We start from the raw sequence: 22,912 nt of genomic DNA on the forward strand, positions 1-22,912 counted from the left end.
ATTCTGCTGATTTTTTTTCCTCCTTCCACTATGTATTTTCAGGTAGACTTTCTTGAAGCTCACTAATTCTTTCTTCTGTTTGAAATATACTGCTATGAATGCCTTCTTTTTTCAATACTTTAATTTTTTATTAACATGCATTTGCGTGAAAGTGCAATTCAACACATATGTACTGTGTAAACTAATCATAGCAGAAAATTATTCTTTCCATCTCTTTTTAAATGTGTTTAGAGAGGACCAGCTCCTCTTTTCCAGTTGATTATAAAGTATATAATACAGTATTGTGAAATATATTCACTAAAACACAGATAAACGTTAGAAGTCCTGTTTCATAGCATAGTCAAATGAGTTCTATTCTCTTTTTCTTTTTGCCTAGTATTGTTTTTTGCTTCAAAGATATCTGTTCAGTTTTTTAAAAATACTCCAATATTTATCTTGATTCTCTCTGATAGAATCTTAAATTGTTTCTCTGTGTTCTTTGAAGTTCATTCAGTTTCCTTTATAATTATTTTTAATTCTTCATTTAAGATTTTCCAAATATTAATTCTGTTTGATTGATTTCTGGCAGATAAGGTGATGTCATGGTTTTTCATGCTTAAAGGTATATAACATCATTTGCAGATTGAAGATTATATATTTTCTCAAGTCTTCATAATGTGGGTTTGTTACTTTCCAGAAATTCTAAGTAGACTGTTTTCTTTCTTTGAGCCTGTAGAGGTTGTTGCTGTTTCAACACTAGATCATGCTGTAAGATGATGCTTGCTGCAAGTTTTCTATTGATATGTTGCCAATGTATAGACCTTACTTAGAGGATGTCCCAAGCCCAAATTTGTCCCAAATCTGCTGTTATTATTTTGTTCAAAATAAACCAGGAAAAAGTCTACAAAGGGTTGATCTGTCTTTGCAAGCTTCTTCCTGGGGCAGAGGTAGGCTGTGTTAGATAGTTCAGCGACTACACCAAAATGCTAGGTCATATTACAAGCCTACAATAACACTGACACCAACACAGCATAGAGGAGGGAACAAAGCCCATCTGCTGAAAACAACCATGCTGTGATATTCACTGGGATATACGTCCAACCAGGTTGGGTCACAACTCTTCTTGGATCTGAGGCAGATCCAGGCACTGCATCCCTCAACACTGGATTGGGGATGGGAATTGGCAGGATCTGTTCAGTGTTGGTTTTTACCAGCCTGGAACTGAGCCCCAAGACAGACAGTCCTGTGGTTTCTTGCTATCTGCTGAAGGTTGGGGGAGGGATGGGAGGTGCCAACCAGGCTGTCATCAAGCTTGATCACACCTAAGGCTTACAATCAACAGACCCTGTATAGTCTTGGGATTGTAGATCAGATCTATAGATGGGGTAATAGTGACACATGCCAGAATGAGTCTATCCCACCTGTCCGACCTGGGGCATAGGATCTGCTAGGGCAGGTCTACAAGTTCTGTCTGCGAGCCTTGACTGAGGGCTGGAACTCTGATGGGCTCACCACTGAGTCACAAGGCAGTCATTGCCCAGAGCTGCAGTCTTTTTTTTTTTTCTATTATTACATTGCATTATGTGACACAGTTTTATAGGTACTGGGATTCCCCCCACCCTTCCTCTAACCCTCCCCCCATGGTGGATTCCTTTACCTTGTTGCATAACCACAGTTCAAGTTCAGTTTAGATTCTTTCATTGCAAGCATATACCAAGCAGAGTCCAGCATCTCTTATTGTCCAGATAAGTTCAACAGCTTGTTGGGGAGACCTTCTGTGGTCTGAAGGTAGGGCCCACAGAGTATCATCCCGATCAATTAAAAGCCCCAGCATAACATCAGCAACAATTTATAACATTATGGAATTAATTGACATAGTGTTGAGTAACCAATACGTTAAAAAATGCAAATTCTTAACCACATCCTGTGACTACTTCATTGACATTTCAATTTTAGTTTATATTTCAGCCAGGTTCTATACATCTTAAAATGGCTATAGATTACCATTCAGCTGGCTCATATCTATTTTCATTATAATATTTAGCATTTTATAGCGTTGAAGCATAATTTTGCTGAATCTGGCTTTTTTTTCAGGTACTCTAGACTGGCTTATAACTCTAACAAGACATATGTCAACAGTTAAGGTGCAGAACAGTTTTAGGAGGGGTGTGCAGAGAAATCTTTAGTACCCTAGTGAGGAGTAACTAATCTTTGTGTCCCACCTAGTAAGGTATAAGTGAATCCACGCTGACTGTTTCCTGTCTGATTCTAAACTTTCCTTGTTGTTCTCTAGATTCTTTTTGTTTGGTTGGTTATTTGTTTGTTTTGCGGGATGTCCATGGCGATTCTGATGGTCATTGCAAGAGAGGATGGGGACCCCAAGTTGGAACCATGTGAGGGACCAGAGCTGCAGTCTTGCTGCCTTGGCTTCTGGAGAGAGACACGGGCAGCAGATTCCCTCTTGCCTTCTTCAAGAATTTTTATTCCTGTACAAAAACCATGTCTACAATCCTGCACCTTGCTTCCTTGGCTTTGGGATCATTCAGTGGTTCAGGAGCTGCTAAAACTGAGGTCTTTTGGGGGATGATCCCTGGAGTTTCTTCCTCAACTGGCATCTTGCTGCATTCTTTAATCTTGCCTTGAATAGATAACAAGGAAGTTTAATAATTTCCCTTGAAGCTTAAGCTTCAGAAATTTTTCTATGGAAATCCATAAAATTAAAAAAAGAGAGAGAGAGAAAAATGTTGCTATGAAGAATACCACTGAGCCAGCAGGAGACAATTCAGCCCGGAGTGGGAAGAAGGCTGCACAAAGGGCTTTTGGTGAGAGCCTTGGTCCTGCTAGGGATCAGCAGACATGGAAGTAGGCAGCCTGGAGGATACTTGGACGTGTGTTCCTAGGAGACGGTCAGCTTGGTGTGAATCCTGGCTCTGAGCTGGAGGGATCATGGCAAGTCCTGTACTGTGTCTTGGTCTCATGGGTGCATTCATTTTGCAAAAAATAAAATAAAAATAAAATAAAATAAAATAAAAGGAATCTTTATATAATGCAATGTTAGGAATAAGGAAGAGCACAGGTACGAGAGAAACTGTATTATGAAATATGTGAAATTTGTTCACTTTATATGAATAAAATGAGTTATAAAAATTATATGGGCCTGCCTACTTTAAATAATTGCGTAAATCAAGATTGTTGAGAGGGCTAAGTGAAGAAATATCTCAAAAAATCAACACTTTATCTTTTAACTCTGTTGTTTCATTTAAAACTTTATATATTTTATGTTTATAAATCTTAGACTCTAGAGAACATACAACTCTAACTTCCTAATGATCAGTTTATTTTAAAATACATGACAAGGACATGCTTTGGGTGTGAGAATTTTGGCATTTTGCCCCAGTTAGTGCTTCAGGAACTTGCCTATCAGGATCCCATATGGGCACAGGTTCTAATCCCCATGACCCTGCTTCCCATCCAGCTCCCTGCTTGTGGCCTTGGAAGGCAGTCTAGGGTGGCCCAAAGCCTTGGGACCCTGCACCCATGTGGGAGACCCAGAAAGAAGTTCCTGGCTCCTGGCTTCGGATTGGCTCAGCCATTTGGGTAGTGAATCAGTGGCTGGAAGATCTTCCTCTGTCTTACCTCCTCTTTGTAAATCTTCCTTTCCAATAAAAATAAATACATCTTTTTTTTTTTTTTAAGAAGAAAAAAAGAGCTTGCCTATGTAATTTTGGTGTTAGCAGCTTTTCAATTCAAGTATTTAATGTTTGTTTCACAAATTACCCTGGCCATGTTTAAGTGGTTTTCTCAATGTGATTCTATTTGTAATTATAATAGATGTTTAAAGAATAATAAGGCTCAATATCTTCCCTATGAACCAACATCATTTTGAAATTTTAGCTGTTGCAATACAACAAAAAAATCGGTGAGAAAAATACTTAGCATAAAAATGATACTCATTTATAAATCATTTAATTTTAAAAACAAGACTCAAGAGTTTCTAGAAATGATTAGAACTAAGAGAATCTGATAAAGTGGCTGGATATACAAATCAGTTACTTTTTTTTTCTAGCACTAGCATTTTTAAATGGAAATGTTTTAAAACTCAGTTTGTTCTAATGGCAGAAAATGCCTAGCAATAAATTTGACAGAAATAGTAAAGGATTTAAATAAACATAAGGAGGCCATTTTGGTAGCAAACGACTTTACAGTGCCACTTGTTAAGCTTGTTAAGCAATCTTACCCTTTCCTCTCAGTTTAAAACTCACATAATCATATGTAATGATATCTGCCATCACTTTAATTAGCATTGCATGGGAGTTCTTAACCAGTGTAATAAAGGAAACGATTTTTCAAAGTACAAATATAGGAAAGGAAGAAATAAAGCTGTTGCTATTCACAGGCTTAGAAAGTTCAAAATAGTGTTTAAAGTCAGGATAAAAAAGCAGAATCAGCTTTGTATATAGTATCAATGTATATAGTATCAATGTATATAATATCAATGAAAATATAAATTTCAGTTCTATATAGCAGGAGCAAAAAATTTAAGTGAAAATTGGGAAACTAGACTTCTGGCACAGGAGTTAAGACACTACTTGGGACACCTCTGCTTAGAAGCACAATAACTGGGTTTGGGCTTCCTGCTAGTACCCACCCTTGGATGTAACAGACTGACCCAAGTACCTGATGACCTACCTCCCACGTGAGAGACAGGCATATATTTGTAACACCAATATTTTGAGTCACTCAAATGGCCACCAACTTGAAAAAATTGTGATATCGTCATACAACATTAAGTATGCAGTAATAAGAATGAACGAATCGTTGCTGCATTCCACAGCATGAATGAATCACAAGAATATAATGTTGAGCAAAAGAGACCCCCACACAGAGTACTTTTTATGATTCTACTTATATGCTTGTCAATTAAAAAAAAAAAACTTTCTCTCTGTCTTGTCAATGACTAGGGCTTAGCACCAGCAGACTTTCTCAAATACTGGTCATGGGATGGTTACATGCATATTACATTTCTTTATTTCTTTTTTTAATTTTTATAATGCCATCGGTAGTTTATTTAAGATAATTGTTTCCAGCAATAGGAAAACACAGGGCACTGTGTTCTAAATGTGATACCATAGCTTGTATTTGAAATATTTGTGTACTAATGATTCAGAGCAACTGGGGTGCCTAGAAATGGAAGGGGAGTGACACAAGAGTGGGTCTTGACACTTCAGGGTAATTTGTGCTCTCCTGAGGACAAGCCAGGATTAATAACTCCTGGGTGGCAAGGGCTTGCTTTTATCTTTCTGATGCTGAGCTTTCACTAGGGGCCAACATAAATAAACTCAGCAATTAATCTTCATCCTTTGACAAATGGCTACTTGTTTCTGGAGGTTCAGCGACAAGGTTCAAAAGCCAAAGGCTCTGTATGTAGTGTATAAGTTATGTCATGAAAATAACCCTAATGGTAAGTACAACACAGATAGTATCTTTAAAAACCCTCCCTTGAGTTTCACGATGAGAAGGACACAGCACCAAAGTATATACAAGTATTTTAATGCTGATTATTGTTTGCTTTAATGCTATTTTAAAATTTAGCTTCCTAAAGGATACTAAATTCGACATGAGATAGGTCACTACAATGAAATAGCAATGAGATACAACCAAAATAATCATGGTAAACACAGTTTTGACATTTTAACAAACTAGTATTATCTTACTAAAATGTTCTCTCATCTTTTCTGAATAAACGAATAGTAGTGAGAGGTGGATATTTGGTTTAGCAGCACCCACATGAGAGTTCCTGGGTTCAGTTCATGTCTGTACTCCCAGTCCTGGCTTCCTGCCACCCCCTTTTTAAAGCAGATTGAGTCCCTGGCTTCCAGTTTCAACCAAGCACATTCCTGGCCATTGCAAACTACTCAATGTGAGCCTTCAGTCTGCCTCGCTCTTTCTCTCCCCACCTGCTAAAAAAAAAAAATAGTAATGAAGGAGCGAAGCAGCAATATCAAACATTTAATATTCCATAATATGCTACTTTGGATTTGGATGGGGAAACCCTGGGCTGTGGTTTTTGAAATGTTAATTGCCACAAGCTATCTGGAAAATCGTCTGGCAATAAAAATAAAAATGAGAAAGGCAAATACCCTTTGACTAACCAGAACCACTTTGGGGAATCAGTAGAGTACCTGTATCCAAGGAAAAATATGTGTATTCAAAAAGTAGAAAAATCTCTATGGAGAATGAAAAAAATAAATCAGAGTATAACCATCTCATGAACTATTATGTAGCCATAAAAATGACATGTTCAATAATGATGATAATATGTAGTCTTTATTGAGTTATCATTATGTCCTAGCCACTATTCTAAGTGTTTAATTTCTATAAACTCATTCAGTCATTGTAACAATAAAATGATATAAGAGCTAGCACTCTGTTTTATGGATGAGGAAATTAAAGTTCAAACAAACTCAATAATTTTTCCAACTTCACATAGCTGCTAACCCAACATGCACTCTTAAGCTCCAAGTAGTTACTCTACTTCCCTGTATTGATTAATATATTTTATATGTTTATCATTCATTGCAAAAGCAAATAATGGGAATCTAATTATCCCTTTAAAAAGATGCAAAGTTGTGTGGATGAATACTCCCCAATCTGAAAATATCGATTAATCATAATTGATCAATGAAGGAGAATATAATTTTTTTGTTTATTCTCATTCTTATTATTTGAAGTAATAGAAGCTAACTAGAACACTCTTTTTTAATAATAAAAAAGAACACAAACAAGCTTTCAGTTCTAAATACATTATGGTTTTTTTTTTTGAGAGCAAAAGAAATAAATGGTTCATTTAGCAAGTAGTTAAGAAATTAATAAAACTTATCCTCTAATTTTTTATTGGCACGTGAACCCATAGGGCTTCCACTCCCCACGTGGTGTTCATTCATTCATCTGCATATGTATTTATCTAAATCGTCATGAGGTGGGTCTACAATGAACACCTCTTTGTCTTCATCTTTGTTCCTTCATCTCTGCCCTTCTCTTAGTTTGTGTTTCCCATTTCTCAGCCACCCAGGATGCCCTGAGGCTTGCTAGCCCTCAGACATGGTAACCTGGTTCCTCTTCCAGGTAAAGGGTACCTCCTTCGCTGTGGCAAAACCAATGCTCAACATAAGGGAGAGAGAAAATGTGTCAACCAGCACGTTCATCATCAAGAAAAACATTTCATTAGGAGCAGGACCTAAATGACCTACATTTGGGACTCTCTGCAATTGCAGTTAAAAAAAAAAAGAAAGAAAAGTCCAGATTTTTAGTAGTCAGTATTTTATAAGCTAATATGTGAATTTTAAAAGCTGTAGAACAATGACATTTCAGCATTATGGAGATAATGGAGCTTTGTGTCTTACCTCAGGCACCACAATTAACTGTCTTTTACGGATGTGTTATTATGTGAAATTGGTATTTAGGTACTGTGAGAAGTTTACTTCCGTCCACAATTTGAAACCGTTGAATGAACAGTTCTTTGCTTTTTCCCAGATCCCGTTTGAAGTCTCACTGTTGTCTATATTCAATCTTGAGAGACTTTTTGATCTCGCTAACGGTTGCATTGTGTCACATGGAAGTCTTTTCAGCTGGATAGTGTCAATCATTCCCTGAACATACTTTGCCAGGTAACCTCAGAAAAGATTTAATTGCTTTTGTTTTTCTTGATTTGAAATACGTTGTCCATACTACGCTTATAATGAAATAATATTATTTTCTTACACTACCTAAATTTTTGTAAGCACTATAGTGTTGAGAGGTGCCTTAATTTGCATTTGAGTTGACAGTGCTATTGTTTATTAAACCATCTTTCAGAGCTATTCATAGAAAATATGTTCATGCAAATGCAAGCATTGCCATGTTTGTGATCATTTAGAGTACCCTTGTCCAGACCAAGGTTGGATTAAGCCAGTTGTTCCACAGTGGAGCTCTCTGCCCTTTGGTAATATTTTTGAGTTCTTGAAACTTGGGAAGGTGTCATCATCCAGTAGCAGCTAGAGGAGAGAGACCACAGATACAGCTCCTACAATGCAGGGGCCAGCTTCTACGCCTTGTACCAGTTTTAAGAAACCCTGGATTAAAATACAAAATGCAGCAAATTCAACAAAGATATGTATGTCAAATTAGACTCCCTGAAATTGATATGTTTGAGAGGTAACACTGTAGAATTTGGGGCACCAGTTGAGGGATCAGCTAGTTCTTGGTTGAGATGGTAACTTCTGCAGTCACCAGCTTTCCTATTTGGGAGGAATTAACTTAAATTCTTAAGCCTTTGTTCTCTAATCTGTAGAAATAACATGTCCATATCCTTCTCATAGTATTTCTACATGTATCAAGTAAGTGAACTAGTCTGTAGTTTGTTAAGGTCCTTAACGCAATGCTTGATGTAATAATAGAGTGCTGAGACTATTATTACTGGCAAAGGCCTGTTATTTCTGGCTCTGTCAAGCATCTAACAATACTGCCCTTGAGGTTTTCCAGATGACAGCCTTCGAATGAATACCCTGAGTTGCGAAGATAAATAAATAAATCTCAAATGTGTTTTTCTGAAGCAAAGTTTACTCTGAAATTATAAATCCTTAACTTCTAACTGGTGTTACAAAGACCTTTCTTTTATGAAGCAATGGTTAGATTAGCTGGAAACTGGCATTTTAAAATGGTCTTTTGTGAAAAAAAAAAAGAAATTTTACAATGTAACCTTCAATAGGTCCCCCATTTTTTAAAATAGACATCCATGAAGTTCCAAAGTCTGGGAACAGTAAAGCTGGATGCTACTTAGAGAAAAGGAATCTTTACTCAGACAGTTAAGGATAGGAAGGATTTGGGGGGCTGAAATTTTGCTGAAAATGTTTCCTACAGGGATGCAGTAGATAAACTGAATGACGGTTCAGGCAGTACAAGTTCAAAAAGACTTGCCTACTGCCTATCTAGAGAGTGTAGGTATCTGGGAAATAAGATTAACTTGAAGGATGAACTACACGGAAGCTTTCAGGCTTGAAAGGCTACCGTTGCAAGTGCGTAAGAAGAGGAGTGACACTAATAAACGAGTTCCTGGTACTGAGTAACATTCAGGAAATGCTGGGAATAAACGGTGGAATAAAGTGAATGAATGATGAGTTGGTTGTTAAGGAAGACGAACATGTAGAATATGATGGAAGGGAAAGAAACCTAGGGCAAGAGTAGCCACAGGAACCATAGACATAATATTTACCAGTGACCTTAGACTGGACAAAGAGTTTGGGGAAGAAGCCCAGATGATGAAACAGGACTTAATTCGTACACAAAATCCATGCAGGTGGCGATAATTCCTAGGTGGTCAGGGCGTTCAAGACCTTTGGCCGGGGACTGGAGTTTGCAAGTTTATCTGCTGGGAGAGAGAACACCTTCAACAGATTATGTTTCTCAGTAGAGAACAGTGGAATTGTCATGCCAACTTTGGCTATCAAGCACAAGAAAAGTTCTGACAGAATACCCATGTTCAGTACAGATATGACCAATCAGCAATGTCATTCATGTCAGCCTAATGATGGTTTTCCATCTCCCATGCCTTGTGACTAGTAATTGGACTCCTCGTTGCTTTTATGCTTAAGTGTAAGTGAATATGAATGCAGTTACTATTTTATAGAACCCTTGAACAATGCCTAGCACCTAGCTGAAATCAGTACCATTTGTTAGAAGATAAATAGGTGAGTGGGTGGGTGGATGGATGAGACTTTGATAAGGTGATGTTATGGACATTGTGGAAATCTGAAAAGGAAGAAGAAAAAGATACTTCCAATACCTCCACCATCATTGCCACTGCCATCATTGTATATACTTTGAGGAGAATTTACCAGGCCAAACACTGAATTAGTGAATACTGCAGCATTATTTCCCTCTGTCTTGAAAAGAATGAAAACCACAGTGCCCATGGTATTACATGCTTTCTCATGTTACAGATGAGAAAACAGACATGTAAGATAGCTAAGTGGTTTGTCCAAGGATCCCAGTGAGACAGAGCCAGGATTGAAATCTGAGTAGGGGAATATGAGCTGTGGCTTCCCATCCCCTTACACCTATGTTCCCTTACATCCATGGTTCTGGGAAAATTACAATTCAGGGGGAAGGAAGAAAAAGTGGTGCCTCAGTTTGACTTGAAGACCAGAATGGATGTCTCTGGAAAGCATGGCAGAGGGGGTGGTCCCTAGTGGAATCTGTGCCCATGAATTGGTTTCTGCAGGAGGAGGTCTGTTACAACCATTGCTGATAATACAAGGGTATGTCAAAAAGGTCACAGAAAAATGAAGTTAAAAGACTAATTTATTTTTAGACAATTTCTTCAATACTATTTGGAAAATGTGTTTAATGAAAAGACTAGGTGTGCATTTAACAAAAAATATTTTACACCAAAATAAACATACATTTATGGGAGCAGTGGTATGGCATAGGAGGTATTCCATAGGGACATGGGTGTCCGGTCTGCTCCTCCTTGAATATAGCTCACTGTTAATGGTCTGGAAAAGTCAGTGGAAGATGACCCAAGTATTTTGGACTCTGCCATCATATGAGATACCTGGAAGAAGCTCCTGGCTCCTGGTTTCAGCCTGGCCTCTCTCCGGCAGTGTACCCATCTTAGGATTAGAACAGTGAATGAAAATATCTCTATCTTTCCCTCTCTCTAGGTAACTCTGACTTCCAACTAAACAAATACTGAAAAAGAATAAATTGACATTTTATTTACTATCTGTAAACTTTACTGAGTTCCCTCATGTAACATGGCAGCACTGTTTCTTATGTTGTCTCCACTTTCAGAGAGCCATGCTTGGGTGTAGTTGGCCTGAGAGAAATACTGCACCACAGTCGGTTTTCCCGTCTCAAACTCTAATTCCAGAAATTGTCCCAATTAAGCAGTCTTCCTCACCCCAACCTCTTGTTCCAAAAATTCTGATCCTCTTCCAAAACAGGAGTAACACTCACCAGTTAAATAAGGAACTTCATGTGCAAGGTGGTAAGGAAGTGATGAACAAAACGAAACCAGTATGAAAGATGGATTTACTTCCAGAAATGTTTTTCAGAAGTTCCTTTAAAAGACCATGTTATAAATTTGCAACTGCTTTTTCAAAAAATACAGCATTACAGTGTCTGCTAATGCTTTGTAGCTGATACCTGCAATGCTTCCTATTTATTTTTAGTTACAACGGAGGACAGGAAGCAAACTTAAAGGGAGAGAAGAAGGGAAGAGAAGAGGGGTAGAAGAGGCAAATCAAGAGTGTGGATCTCAATGTCACGTGATGAAAAGCTAGGGCTTCCCATCCCCCTCTCATGTCACTCTCTAAGAGATTACTGTGGAAACTGATGAGTTGCCAGCTATTCGAGGCCTAAGTGCGGTGATCTGTGGTGGCTTCATGTACAGGCACTTTACCCATTCCCAACCCAGCTGGGTTTGCTCACCTTCCTTGAACTGCAGGAAAGAGAGTAGGGCATTTCCTGGCAGTACTAGAAACACAGTGTCACCCTGTGGTCTGCAGTGCCATTTCTTCCCTCCAGTCACCATGCAGATCCCTCCCTCACACTTCTGAGGACTGAACAGAAAGGTGTCTGCTGTCTGGGTTCCTTGGAGCCCTTTCTCAAGGCCCTGCCCGTCTGTTCCTAAGGGTACTGTTTCACACAGTTCTGTATCATCCTGTTTTCAAAGCATAGCCTTACCGCCTGAAATCAGGGGTTACTTAGTTCAGATTGAGCTCGTTCTTTTTTCAGATTGATCTTGAAACTTACACAATCTTCATAAAACATGAGAATTTTAACCATATACACATATGTGACATCAAGGATTTTCATTGTGTAAAAATATGGTTTTTTAAATTTTGCATCTTGTATGTGTGCATAGGATTGTTAAAGTCATGATCTGCAGAGTAGGGGGGTGAAACAGTGGGCCCAGAATTGCACTGCTTAACTGCTCTTTTTGCCAGTTGTTTCATTTTTGAAATGCTTGTTTCCATTTGTCTTACATTTGGCATGCTTATGTTATATTATGCAGAAAATGCTCCTATCCATGTGGTCAAGGACATTTGGCAAAAATATTTACTGATGCATATTTATCCTAGTAGCAGACAGCAGTGAAAACCTGCTCATTACCCCTCAGGTGCAGAAAGGATAAGTAAATAACACTGTAGTCATATGACAGAATAGTATACAGATGTCTAAATGAATGAATAACTAAATAGTAAATAACTTGTGTATATGGATTAAAGAAACATGTATCAACCTAGATTCACTTTTAAAAGAAAAAGACAAATATCCTGTAGCAGAAGAATATGTGTGTGTGTGTGTGTTTATATATAATGAACATGCCCCTAACCTAAAGTTTAAAGACAGATAAAACTTCTTTGAATTACAGTTGATGATTGGAATCAAAATCAGAATGTGGTCATCTGTTAGATAAAGGAGGGAGAATCAACTCTCTGAAGAATGTCCAGGAGGTTCCATTTGTGATTGTAAAGTTTTATTTCTTTTTTTAAAAAAGATTTAATTATTTTTATTGGAAAGGCAGGCATACAGAGAGAAGGAGAGACAGAGAAAGATCTGCTGGTTCATTCCCCTGATGGCCACAACCGCCAGAGCTGAGTCAGTCTGAAGCCAGGAGCCAGGAACTTCCTCCAGGTCTCCCACGTGGGTGCAGGGTCCAAAGGCTTTGGGCTGTCCTTGACTGCTTTCCCAGGCCACAAGCAGGGAGCTGGATGGGAAGCAGAGCAGTCAGAACACAAATTGGAGCCCATATGGGATCTCGGACATGGAAGGCAAAGATTCAGCCACTAGGCCATAGCACAGGACTGAAGGTTTTCTTTGTTAAACTGAATTTTCTTATACTGATCTATGCTTCTCTCAGGCATGATATGTTGCATAAATTAAAAATTAATACATCGTTTACTTTCCTCATCTTGTTGGCTGGCAGGTTTCACATGGTTATTGGTTCACCTATCATTAAGTAATTATCGAATACGAGCCATGATTCAGGTCTCATTATATGACTGAATAGCATATCTGCCTCCATTATTTGGGATATTATTGACAACTGAAAAAAATCCCGTTGAAACTAATGTTAGACTATATACACACACATTCATAATTTTAGAAAATTGAATCTATGGAAATATGAATTTTTAATATAAGATGCCAGAGCTGCCTTAATACATGTTTTATTAAGTTGACTTAGACTCCAGTACAATTCCTATTAATTATGAACTCCATCATTATCCTTTAAATTATTTTATTTTCCAGAAGTAGATATATTCAAACTGTTTTACATGACTGTGTGTTACACAAAATGTGGCTCACTTACAAATCCATCTACCATCCACAATCTCAAAGTTAAATTTATATATATATATATATATATACACATATATATATATATATATATATATATATATATATAAAGACGTTTCACTTTAGAAAAATCTCGTTTACTATTTTTGCTTTCCACTTCAGTAGAGCCTTATAAGCTGCAACTTTGACACTAAAGTTTCCATGGCAACAGATTTTTTTTTTCTATCATAACATGAGCTTGATTAAGAAGAAGGCTTTAGTGACAGATTTCTCCATAATTAAATTCACTAGTTGAAAAGCTGGGTTAAGAGGCATAGAAATTTTGTTGTAACTAACGCATTCTCAACTGAAACATTGGAGACAATATGAAATTAATTGCGGATGAATTGCTTTGGCTCCTAATTGGTATTCATTATGGTATCCATACATTTTCTAGTTAACAGTGTAGGATGGAATAAGTTTAAGACCAGATTTTACCCACATGTAAGTTGGCCCAAACCGTCCCTTTAAATTTTCCACAAGGTTAAAACTGAGTAGACTTCTAAATTCAAAGATTTCTAAGTACTCTTCACAACTTTCCTGGTTTAATTCTCTCCCACCAGATTTACAAGAATGTCTTAGGCTGATTTCTCTCATCAGCATGAAAGTGATTCAGAACTCATGTTGAGAAGATGTAAAAAATAAAAGTGAAATGTGAGAAGTAGAAAATAAAAGTTACTCAGAAGTCCACCACTGTGGAATCAGCAACGTTACCATTTAAATATCTTTCCTGTAGCCTAATTATCTTTCCCAATACCCAAAGAAAGAACCAAACAGTGTAGACGGTAGACGGAAACATATCAAGACTTCAGCCCACTAGTCATATTCCCTAAAAGCAACCTTGAACGTTTTTTTCAGAGCTTATTAACAGAAAATGTTCAAGTTGAGAGTACTTAGACATGGTGGCTTGGATAAAATGAAGTTAGAATAATCAGGATTATAAAGAGATGTAAAGAAATTGTACACTGTTCTTATTCCTAGTATATGGTGATATTCTCAAAATAGAAAAAAAAATCTTCCCCTTTTCTTTTGAGGCTGTCATTTAATCTCTCTTTGATCAATATGGTAGTGTGTGTCTAATGCATTTTCCTCATTCACTAATGCATGTGTTTGTTAGTTTGATTTTTTATCATTTTATTCATTGTTTTGTGCCTTTTTAATGTGTGTATGCCTTTTTTTCTAGATAAGCATGTTCTTTTTATTTGAGATTGATTTATTTTACTTGGAAATCAAAGTTACAGAAAGAGAGAGAGGGAGAGACAGCGAGAGATGTCATTGGTACACTCCCCAAATGGTCCAAAGCTGGGAGCCAGCCATGTCTCTCATGTACGTGCAGGAGCCCAAGTCTTGGACCATACTCCACTGCTTTTCCGGGCCATAAACAGGGAGCTGGATTGGAAGTGGAGGAGTCAGGGCTTGAACCTGCACCATTATGGGATGCTGGCACTGCATATGGGTTATTACCATACTAATTCTCTATGCTGGCCCCTCTCCCTCACTCTTTTTTTAAGATTTATTTATCTTTATTGGAAAGGCAGATACACAGATAGGAAGAGAGACAGAGAGGAAGCTCTTCCATCCGATGGTTCACTCCCCAAGCAGCCTTAATGGCCGGAGCTGAGCCATTCCGAAGCCAGGAGCCCAGAGTCTCCTTCAGGTCTCCCACGCAGGTGCAGGGTCCCAAGGCTTTGGGCCATCCTCGACTGCTTTCCCAGGCCACAAGCAGGGATCTGGATGGGAAGCAGGGCTGCTGGAATTAGAACCGGTACCCATATGGGATCCCGGTGTGCTCAAGGCAAGGACTTCAGCAGCTAAGCCATTGTGCCGGGCTCTACCTCACTCTTTATTTTAAAAATACATATATCACATTCGTACCATAGGACAGAGTCTGTGCATGTAAGAATGCCACTTACACAGTCTCTCTCTTTTTTTTTTAAACAGCTGAGATCTGATTCAGCAATCACACTTTTCCCAAAGGAATTGAAGTCATTATATGCAGGAGACATTAGCAGTGTTATTTACAATGGCTAAGATGAAATCAACCAGAGTGTTCATCAGCAGACGGATAAGTAAAGAGAATGGACAGATTGTATACACAATGGAATACTATTCAGCCTTAAAAAAAAAGAACTCCTGTCCCTGAAATAACATAGATGAACCTAGAGAACTTTACATTAAGCTAAATCAGCCAAGTATTAAAGATAGTGTGTGATATTACTCAGCTGTGAAATCTGGAAGGAAGGAAGCAAGGAAGGAAGGAAGGAAAAGAAGGAAGGAAGGGAAGGAAGGAAGAAAAAGAACTTGAGTAGATATCAGAACCAGGGGCTGGATGCAATGGTAGGGAGATTGTTGGTCAAAAGGTCTGAATTTTCAGTTTAGTAGGTGAAATTGTACTCAAGAGAAATACAGTGTAACATGGAGACTATTGCCGTAACCATGTGTTGTACTTTTGAAAAGTGCTAATCTTATTTCAGAATGTTCATGCAAAAAATGAAACTGAAAAATTTGGGGTTCTCATTGGCATAGTGGTTACATCGGCACTTATGGTGCCTACATCCCACATCCCAGCCTCTCAGCCTAACTGCCCATTCCAGCTGGCTCTTAATGGGCATCCTAGGAGGCAAAGTGACAGGCCAAGTGTCTTAAGCCCTGTGCCTCACCTGGTAGACCCAGACTGAGCCCCTCGTTCCTGGCTCCCACCCAGTCCCATCCCTAGCCATTGGAGACAAGTGCAGGGTAAATCGGAGGACGAGAGAGATGTATCTGTCTGTATGTCTGCTTGCTTCTCTTTCTCTAATTCTGAAATTTAAAAAAATAATAATTTTTAACTGTTCATTTTCATACAGAAAATGAAAACCCATGTGAAATTTGTCATAATATGCATCTTCATGGACTTTTTGAAGACCCTGCATATTCATGGATTTCAGGGGGTTCTTTGGTACCAAAATAAACTTGCCTTTCAATTCCATCCTCCATGAGCTTTTTGAAGCATCCTCATGTGGGAGGTCAGGCATACATCAGGATCACTGTAAGGCATTCCATGGAGTATACATATTTCAAAGAAACATGTCATGTTACAGTAAACACATCCAACTTTTATACATTAGTTAACAATTGTAAAAGAAGGTAAAGCATCTAGCTGTCCTCACTCCTCATTCCAGCTCAGCCCAGGCACCTGGTAGACTAGTTAGGGATCCTCATTTTACCTCTTCTTCCCTCACACCTCTGTGAGTATCCTGCTTCTGTCCTGGCCATGTTGCACACACCTTTTGGCAGGTCTGTCCTTCCTTCTGGGAGCTGGATGTCAAGGAAACAGATAAACTTACATTCCCAGTCCAGTTTTTACTGAGGCCAAGGACCATACTCAGCTTTGTACATGTATCTTCACCTTTTGTCTCCCCAGTTCTCCAGATTCCCCAACTCAAAGATCTGAACTCTTCTCATGTATTTTGTAAGGTTTTTTTTTTTTTGGCTTTTGTTTGTCTCCTCAAATTTTGTTTACCACTTGCTGGTTCTCGTGTATTTGAACAACGGTAGTCAAATCTAGACCATTTCATTGCTTGGCTTTAGATGTGTCCAAAAAGAATCTCAGGTAGCTGAGAAGTATGGATTTGAGATAGGTAAGATCTGTTAAAACCATATAAGAAAACTCAGGCACAGAAAACAAAGGAAGGTAGGAAAATAAGGTAGAGCCAGAAGTGGAGTCAATTTTGGCTTGGGTTTCTGTTTTGTTTTGTTTTTAAGGGAGTCATTAAATCCTTTGCATTTACTGGGAGTCTGTCCCAGATGTCTGCTTTGCAGCACCTGTTAGTAAGTATATATAGCACATTACAGGATCAACAGTGTTGTGACAGAAAAATGGCCTTTGTACTAAAGAGACCCAGGGGCTTCTAATCCTGGTACTAATTCCAGAAAGCAGTTTTTCCTGTGAGTTCTCATGAGAACATACGGCAAATAAACCGTGTCTTCTACAGCAGCCTGCAATAAAACACAACCCATTTTACAAGTCACTTTCAACAACAGGAGGCTCAAGGCCTGTCATTTATTTTATTTTTGCAAAAACAATATCCATTTCTGATTAATAACATCAGAGCAACTTCGGAGGCATACAACAGGGGAGGTGACAAGAAAAGAAATATTTGTATTGATCTTAAAAGTTTTCATTTTCATACACGGAAAAACCTTTCAATGTGCCTTTTATCTTAGAGCAATTTCTCTGGTTAAAATATTTTTCAAATATATTTGGGATGGTATAGCCAAACAGTGCAGCAGCTGTCTTTCAGGACCTCTAAGGCTGGTGCTTTGAACTGGTTGGAGTAAGCTGGTTGATCAATCTTGACACTGCATTCAGAATGAACACAATATGCGACTAGCACTGCAGCCACCCGAGGAACCACAGCGATACAGTTCCACTTGAGATGGTAGAAGTCAAATTCCGAAACAGGAAAAAGATTCTGCAGGAGCTGAGCATAAATGAAAATGCCACCTAGGGTGTTTATTTCCTAGCTTTCTGGTTGAGTGAAAATATTTTTGGTAGCATGAAAATTATATGTTAACTGGCTGGGAATGATCATTTTTATTGGATAAATAGTTCCATGAATTTAAAGGACTGTAAAGGTTACTCACTCAGTTCTTTATTATAAATTAAAGTTCCCTCTGAATTGTCTCTATTAAGAGACAATGGCTTGTTGCGCCCAGATTTTGAGATCCCCAGAAAATCATCAGGTGTCTGAAGTCAATGCAAACACATAAAGGCAGTTTATTCAAACTAACTTAGGCTCCCAGCCCAGCAGGACAGGGGAGCAGTAGCAGCCCCCACGGAGGCTGAAGCAGGAGAGGCTGCAGAAGAAGAGAGCGAGGTTGAACAGCACATGGTTTTTACACATTTTTCAGGCCAATTCCACACAATTATAGTAATGATTGGTCAGTTATCTGTTAACTTTTTTTTTTTTTTTAAGATTTATTTTATTTTTATTACAAAGTCAGATACACTGAGAGGAGGAGAGATAGAGAGGAAGTGGAGCTGCCGGGATCAGAACCAGCGGCCATATGGGATCAAGGCAAGGACCTTAGCCACTAGGCCACGCTGCCGAGCCCATCTGTTAACTTTTAAAAAGAGCAAGTTGGCAGGCTTCTATTGGTGGGTTTGAAGCAAGCAGCTTTCAAAAAGTACAAGCTGGTGGGCTATAGGGCAGTGGGCAACTTATCTAAGAAGCACACCAGGGGGTCTCCTTCCTGAGGAGTATTCTGCCTACGTGACCTACCAGGTGTCATGTGCCCGCGTATAGACTGTCAGGCCTGAAGTTCACAGTTCCCAGCCAAGCAAGCAAGGCAGAAATTACAAAAGCAGAAAACACCTAGGTGCTTCAGACCAGTACTTGCATAACAGTATAGTACTGTGGATTAAAGAGCCAACTCTGGTATCAGACAGTATGGATTGGCGGCCTGGCTTTTGTGTCTACCATTTGCATGAATTCGGAGTTTCTCAACTTCTCTGTACTTCAGTTTTGTCATCAGAACATTTAGAAGTGTCTCTAGCCCAGTAGCAATTTTCTTTTTGTATTATTGCATTCTAGTGTTAGTACACATTATCACAGTTCAGTTATGCCTAGAAAGAGCAGAGGTTATTTGGTTTAGAATGTTGAGTGCTCATTTTTTATGATAGCATACGAGTGTTTACTGAACTGCCTGCCACCAAGACTGTGAAAGCAATTATGAAATTGGAATTAAAATAATCATTTGAAGCCTCCCCCAGAGAGTGATTGAAAATAGGCCAAGACTGGAGGAAACCATGGTGCATGAAATATCGAAAATAAGCATGATGGAATCCAAATTTATGCTGCTTTTTCTGTAGGCCATTCCTCATCTGGCCAAGTCACGAGTCACCCAGTGCTGGGGACACCTTCTGAGTGATGTCAACCAGTTTTGCCGTACAAATAGCATAGCATGCAGTTACCAAGATACTTCAGTAAAGTGTGGAAAACGGATTAAAAATAAGTTTCTTTTCATGCAAAAATAATTTTGAAGTCCATGTGTTGCCTTTTTCATAATGTGATTTTTCATGAACTTTTCAAAAACCCTTTGTTCACAAATCTAGATGGCGTAGCTAGTTACATATAACTGAAGTGTATTGTGATGTGTGTGTGTGCTGTGTGTGTACACGCACATACACACGTGCTGTGCTATGTATATGTGGCTATCAGTGAAAGAAGCGCATCTACCTGCTCAAGATGCAGGAAAGAGTCACTGATAGTCCCCGTTTGCCTAGCAAGGAGACATTTCTTTGAAAGTGGAACTTTCAGGGTGAAAACCAGGACTGTCCTAAAACAGAGACCAGTTCAGCCATACTAGGATGGTCACTGATCCTAGAAAGAAAGGTATTCATTTGCTTTGGAAATTTAGGAGTAAGAGAAGTGAAGCAAGGAGATTAGAAGGAATAGAATGAATGGCCATGAAATACTAGGAGGTTGTACAGTGCGTGAAGTGGCCCCCTGCCATCCTCTCTCAGACCTTGGGTAGAATGAGCAACCTCAAGACACTGTTGTTCTAAAGTGTGTGTGTGTGTGTGTGTGTGTGTGTGTGTGTGTGTGTGTGTGTCTGGGAAGTTGTTGATGAGACAGAAGGGATGACATTCACCCAGCATTTATTACGGATATGTTATTAGTAGGACAAGGATGCTGAAATCAAGTCTGGGGATCTGTTGAAATTGTGGCAATGGTTTTAAACTGCTATAGACTCAGGAATGGGAGATTTGGGTGACATTTGAGTATTTGAAGGGCATAAAAAGGACTGAGGTTCCATCTGGATCTTACAGCTATATTAGCAACCATGCTGATAGAAAATCGACCTACATCTGAATCATACACTGAAGGGAGTTTACTCACTTAGGCAACTGAAAAATGCAGAGGTCAGTTGGGCTTTAGATCTGTTTCAGTTTGTAGGTTCACAGTCACCTCTGGACTCTGACCCACTTCTCAGGAAACCCGCCTCCCTGTGAATCCCATCCTTGGTCATGCTTCACTCAGATAGCAACAGTGGCCACAGCATTAACTCCATGGGTCCATACGCTGTTTCTGTAAAGGGACAGGCGACAAATATTTTTGGCTTTGCATCTGTGTTATGGTTTGTCAACTCTGCATTACAGTGAGAAAACAGACATAGACAGTATGTAAGCAAAGCATTTGACTGTATTCCAGTAGGTCATTATTTATTCATTTATATTTCATAGACTGTTCATGTATCATCAATGAGTATTTTTCTTTGGATCCCCGCCCCCCAACATTTTAAAATGTAAAATGATTCTTACCTCAAGTACAGAACAGAAGTAGGTGGTAAGCCAGATTTGACCCCCAGACCTTGGTTTGCTGACCACTGACTTGGAAGATTATCTCACTAGAATTTAAAATTCAAAATTTTTTTTCTTCTTTGTAAATATTGTCTTTTATCTGTTCTGTGACTGCACCCAATACCATATTTAGTCAAAATCCTTCCAATGCTTATTTCCAATTTACCTCTTAAACTGTTGTGCTACCTCACGTAGGTAGCCACCTGACTGCATACTTTCTCCATTTAAAGGCAAATGACGTTCTTTAAAATATTTATCGATTTTTGTTTATTTGAAAGGCAGAGTAACACAGAAAGACAGAACAAATGAGAGAGTAATGTTCCATTTCCTGGTTTATTCCCCAAATGCCTGGGCCAGGCAAAACCAGAACCAGGAACACCATGCAGGTGGCCTCCATGGGTGTCACAGACTCGAGAACCTGAACCTTCTGCCTTCCAGGTGCATCAGCTGGAAGCTGCATCAGACACAGATAGGGACTCAGTTCCAGGCCTCCCAAAATGGACTGTAGGCATACCCATGGTTGCTTAGATTGGAACTTAACATGACCAGTATCAGTGAGGGAAGGAACAGGCATACCAACAGCTCACTTAGTCCAGTCTAGTGCTATAGAGTAATGTATGTGTGTGTACCTTGTATTTCCAAAGTGTTTAAAGTGAAATGAGCAAATTCTCTGATTACTCTCTTCCTTCCCTAGGGAGAAATAAAACTGAGAAATGAGTAAAGTGTGTGACATCAGACCAAGGAGATTTTCAACAATATTTGTCAGTCTTTGGAAATTGGATCAGAAGAACTAGTAATGACTCAGTATCTCACTCTCACAAAAGGATCCACTTCAGACTTGAGATCTTGTTCCATCTGATTACTTATTATGTAGCCAAATACTCTAGATAGTGCCTTGAGGTTTTGCTATTGTTTAGCTGGTCTTTCCAGCTTCAAAGATTTTTGATCTCTCTTCTTCCCAGGTACTTAATGCATTTCTATTTCTCTTTTTATCCAATTGGTCTGCTTCCTTACTAAGTTGCTTGAGCTTGCTTATTCTTGGGTTTTGAAATGAATACATTTTCAAGTCAATTAAAACTGCATTCTGATAAAATGAGTGTGTGTGTCAATTTAATCCTTCATTTATTCAGTACACATAAAATATTGTGGGTTTTTTTTCCCTCTTTAATTTGGAAGGTAGAGAAAGACAGAGCTGCCATCTGTGGATTCAGACTCCAAATGGCCACAACACCTGGATCTGAGCCATGCCAACAGTAGGACCTTGAACTCCACCCTGGTCTCTCACGTAGGTAGGTGGCAGAGCTGTAAATACTTGAGCCATCATCATCTTCTTCACAGGATATACATTATTAGCAGGACACTGTAGTTAAACAATCAGAACTAAAACCCAGACATTCTGATATGGGATTCAAGCATTCCAAGTGCTTCCCTAGCAACTTCACCAAATACCTGCCCCAATACACATTTTTTAGTGTCACTGTGTACTAACTGTAGTTCCAAGCCATGAAAACCATAAAATATTCATAAGCTATGGCTAGCACCACAGAAATGTAAATTTATCATTCACAATACACAATTGGGTTGATAGGACGAAGTCCAAACAGTCTTTTCGGAAGACAGAAATAGCAAGGATTCACAGAGGAGCTAAGAGAGTGGTGGCTTTAGGAAGAGAACAAAGTTAAGGAGGGGAGGAAGGCAAAAATGAGAATCCCTAGCCCTAGATATTGTTAGCTGATCCACCAGATGATTACTTCTGGGAAGAAGTGTTGAAAAGATATATTGGGTGGATGAAATGCCTAATGAGACCATAAATGAGGAGAATTGCTTCTTATAGCATATGAGAAGATAATTTTTATCAGATAATGAAATTGTTTTCAGTCTTCAGAATGAAAATGAATCCCTTGCTAATGCAGATCATGCTAATAAAGGGAATGAGAGAGAATGTCGGAATTACACTTGGCTCACAGTAGGCAGAAGCAAACCTGAATAGTCTAGGAAAAAAATGAAAGATAATGAAGTAATCAAAATAATTGCTTAATAGGGAATGTGAAAGATTTGTGGTGTTAAATTATAAATGTACATTTTCAAGAAAAATGAGATGACCTTAAGGAACAGATTAGAAACCCAAACTCACGCCGGGTAGAAGCAAGGCTTTTCATTAGCAAGACTAGGATTAATTAAATCTGGGGAAGCTCTTTGAATTCC

The 22,912-nt window shown here is 38.7% G+C and overlaps 1 protein-coding gene across 1 annotated transcript in view; it reads left to right on the forward strand.

The window, feature by feature from the left end:
• CFAP54 (cilia and flagella associated protein 54) overlaps positions 1-21,772 on the forward strand; it is a 358,105-nt gene extending 336,333 nt beyond the window's left edge. Inside the window, exons 68-69 of the mRNA XM_058673646.1 lie at positions 7,513-7,646; positions 21,402-21,772. Of these exons, the coding sequence (XP_058529629.1) occupies positions 7,513-7,632 (120 nt within the window). The 3' untranslated portion in view covers positions 7,633-7,646; positions 21,402-21,772. The remainder of the gene's footprint in view (positions 1-7,512; positions 7,647-21,401) is intronic.
• Positions 21,773-22,912: the final 1,140 nt, after the last annotated feature.

Source organism: Ochotona princeps, chromosome 15 (genome assembly GCF_030435755.1).
Source record: "Ochotona princeps isolate mOchPri1 chromosome 15, mOchPri1.hap1, whole genome shotgun sequence".
In the NCBI taxonomy this organism is placed as follows: domain Eukaryota; kingdom Metazoa; phylum Chordata; class Mammalia; order Lagomorpha; family Ochotonidae; genus Ochotona; species Ochotona princeps.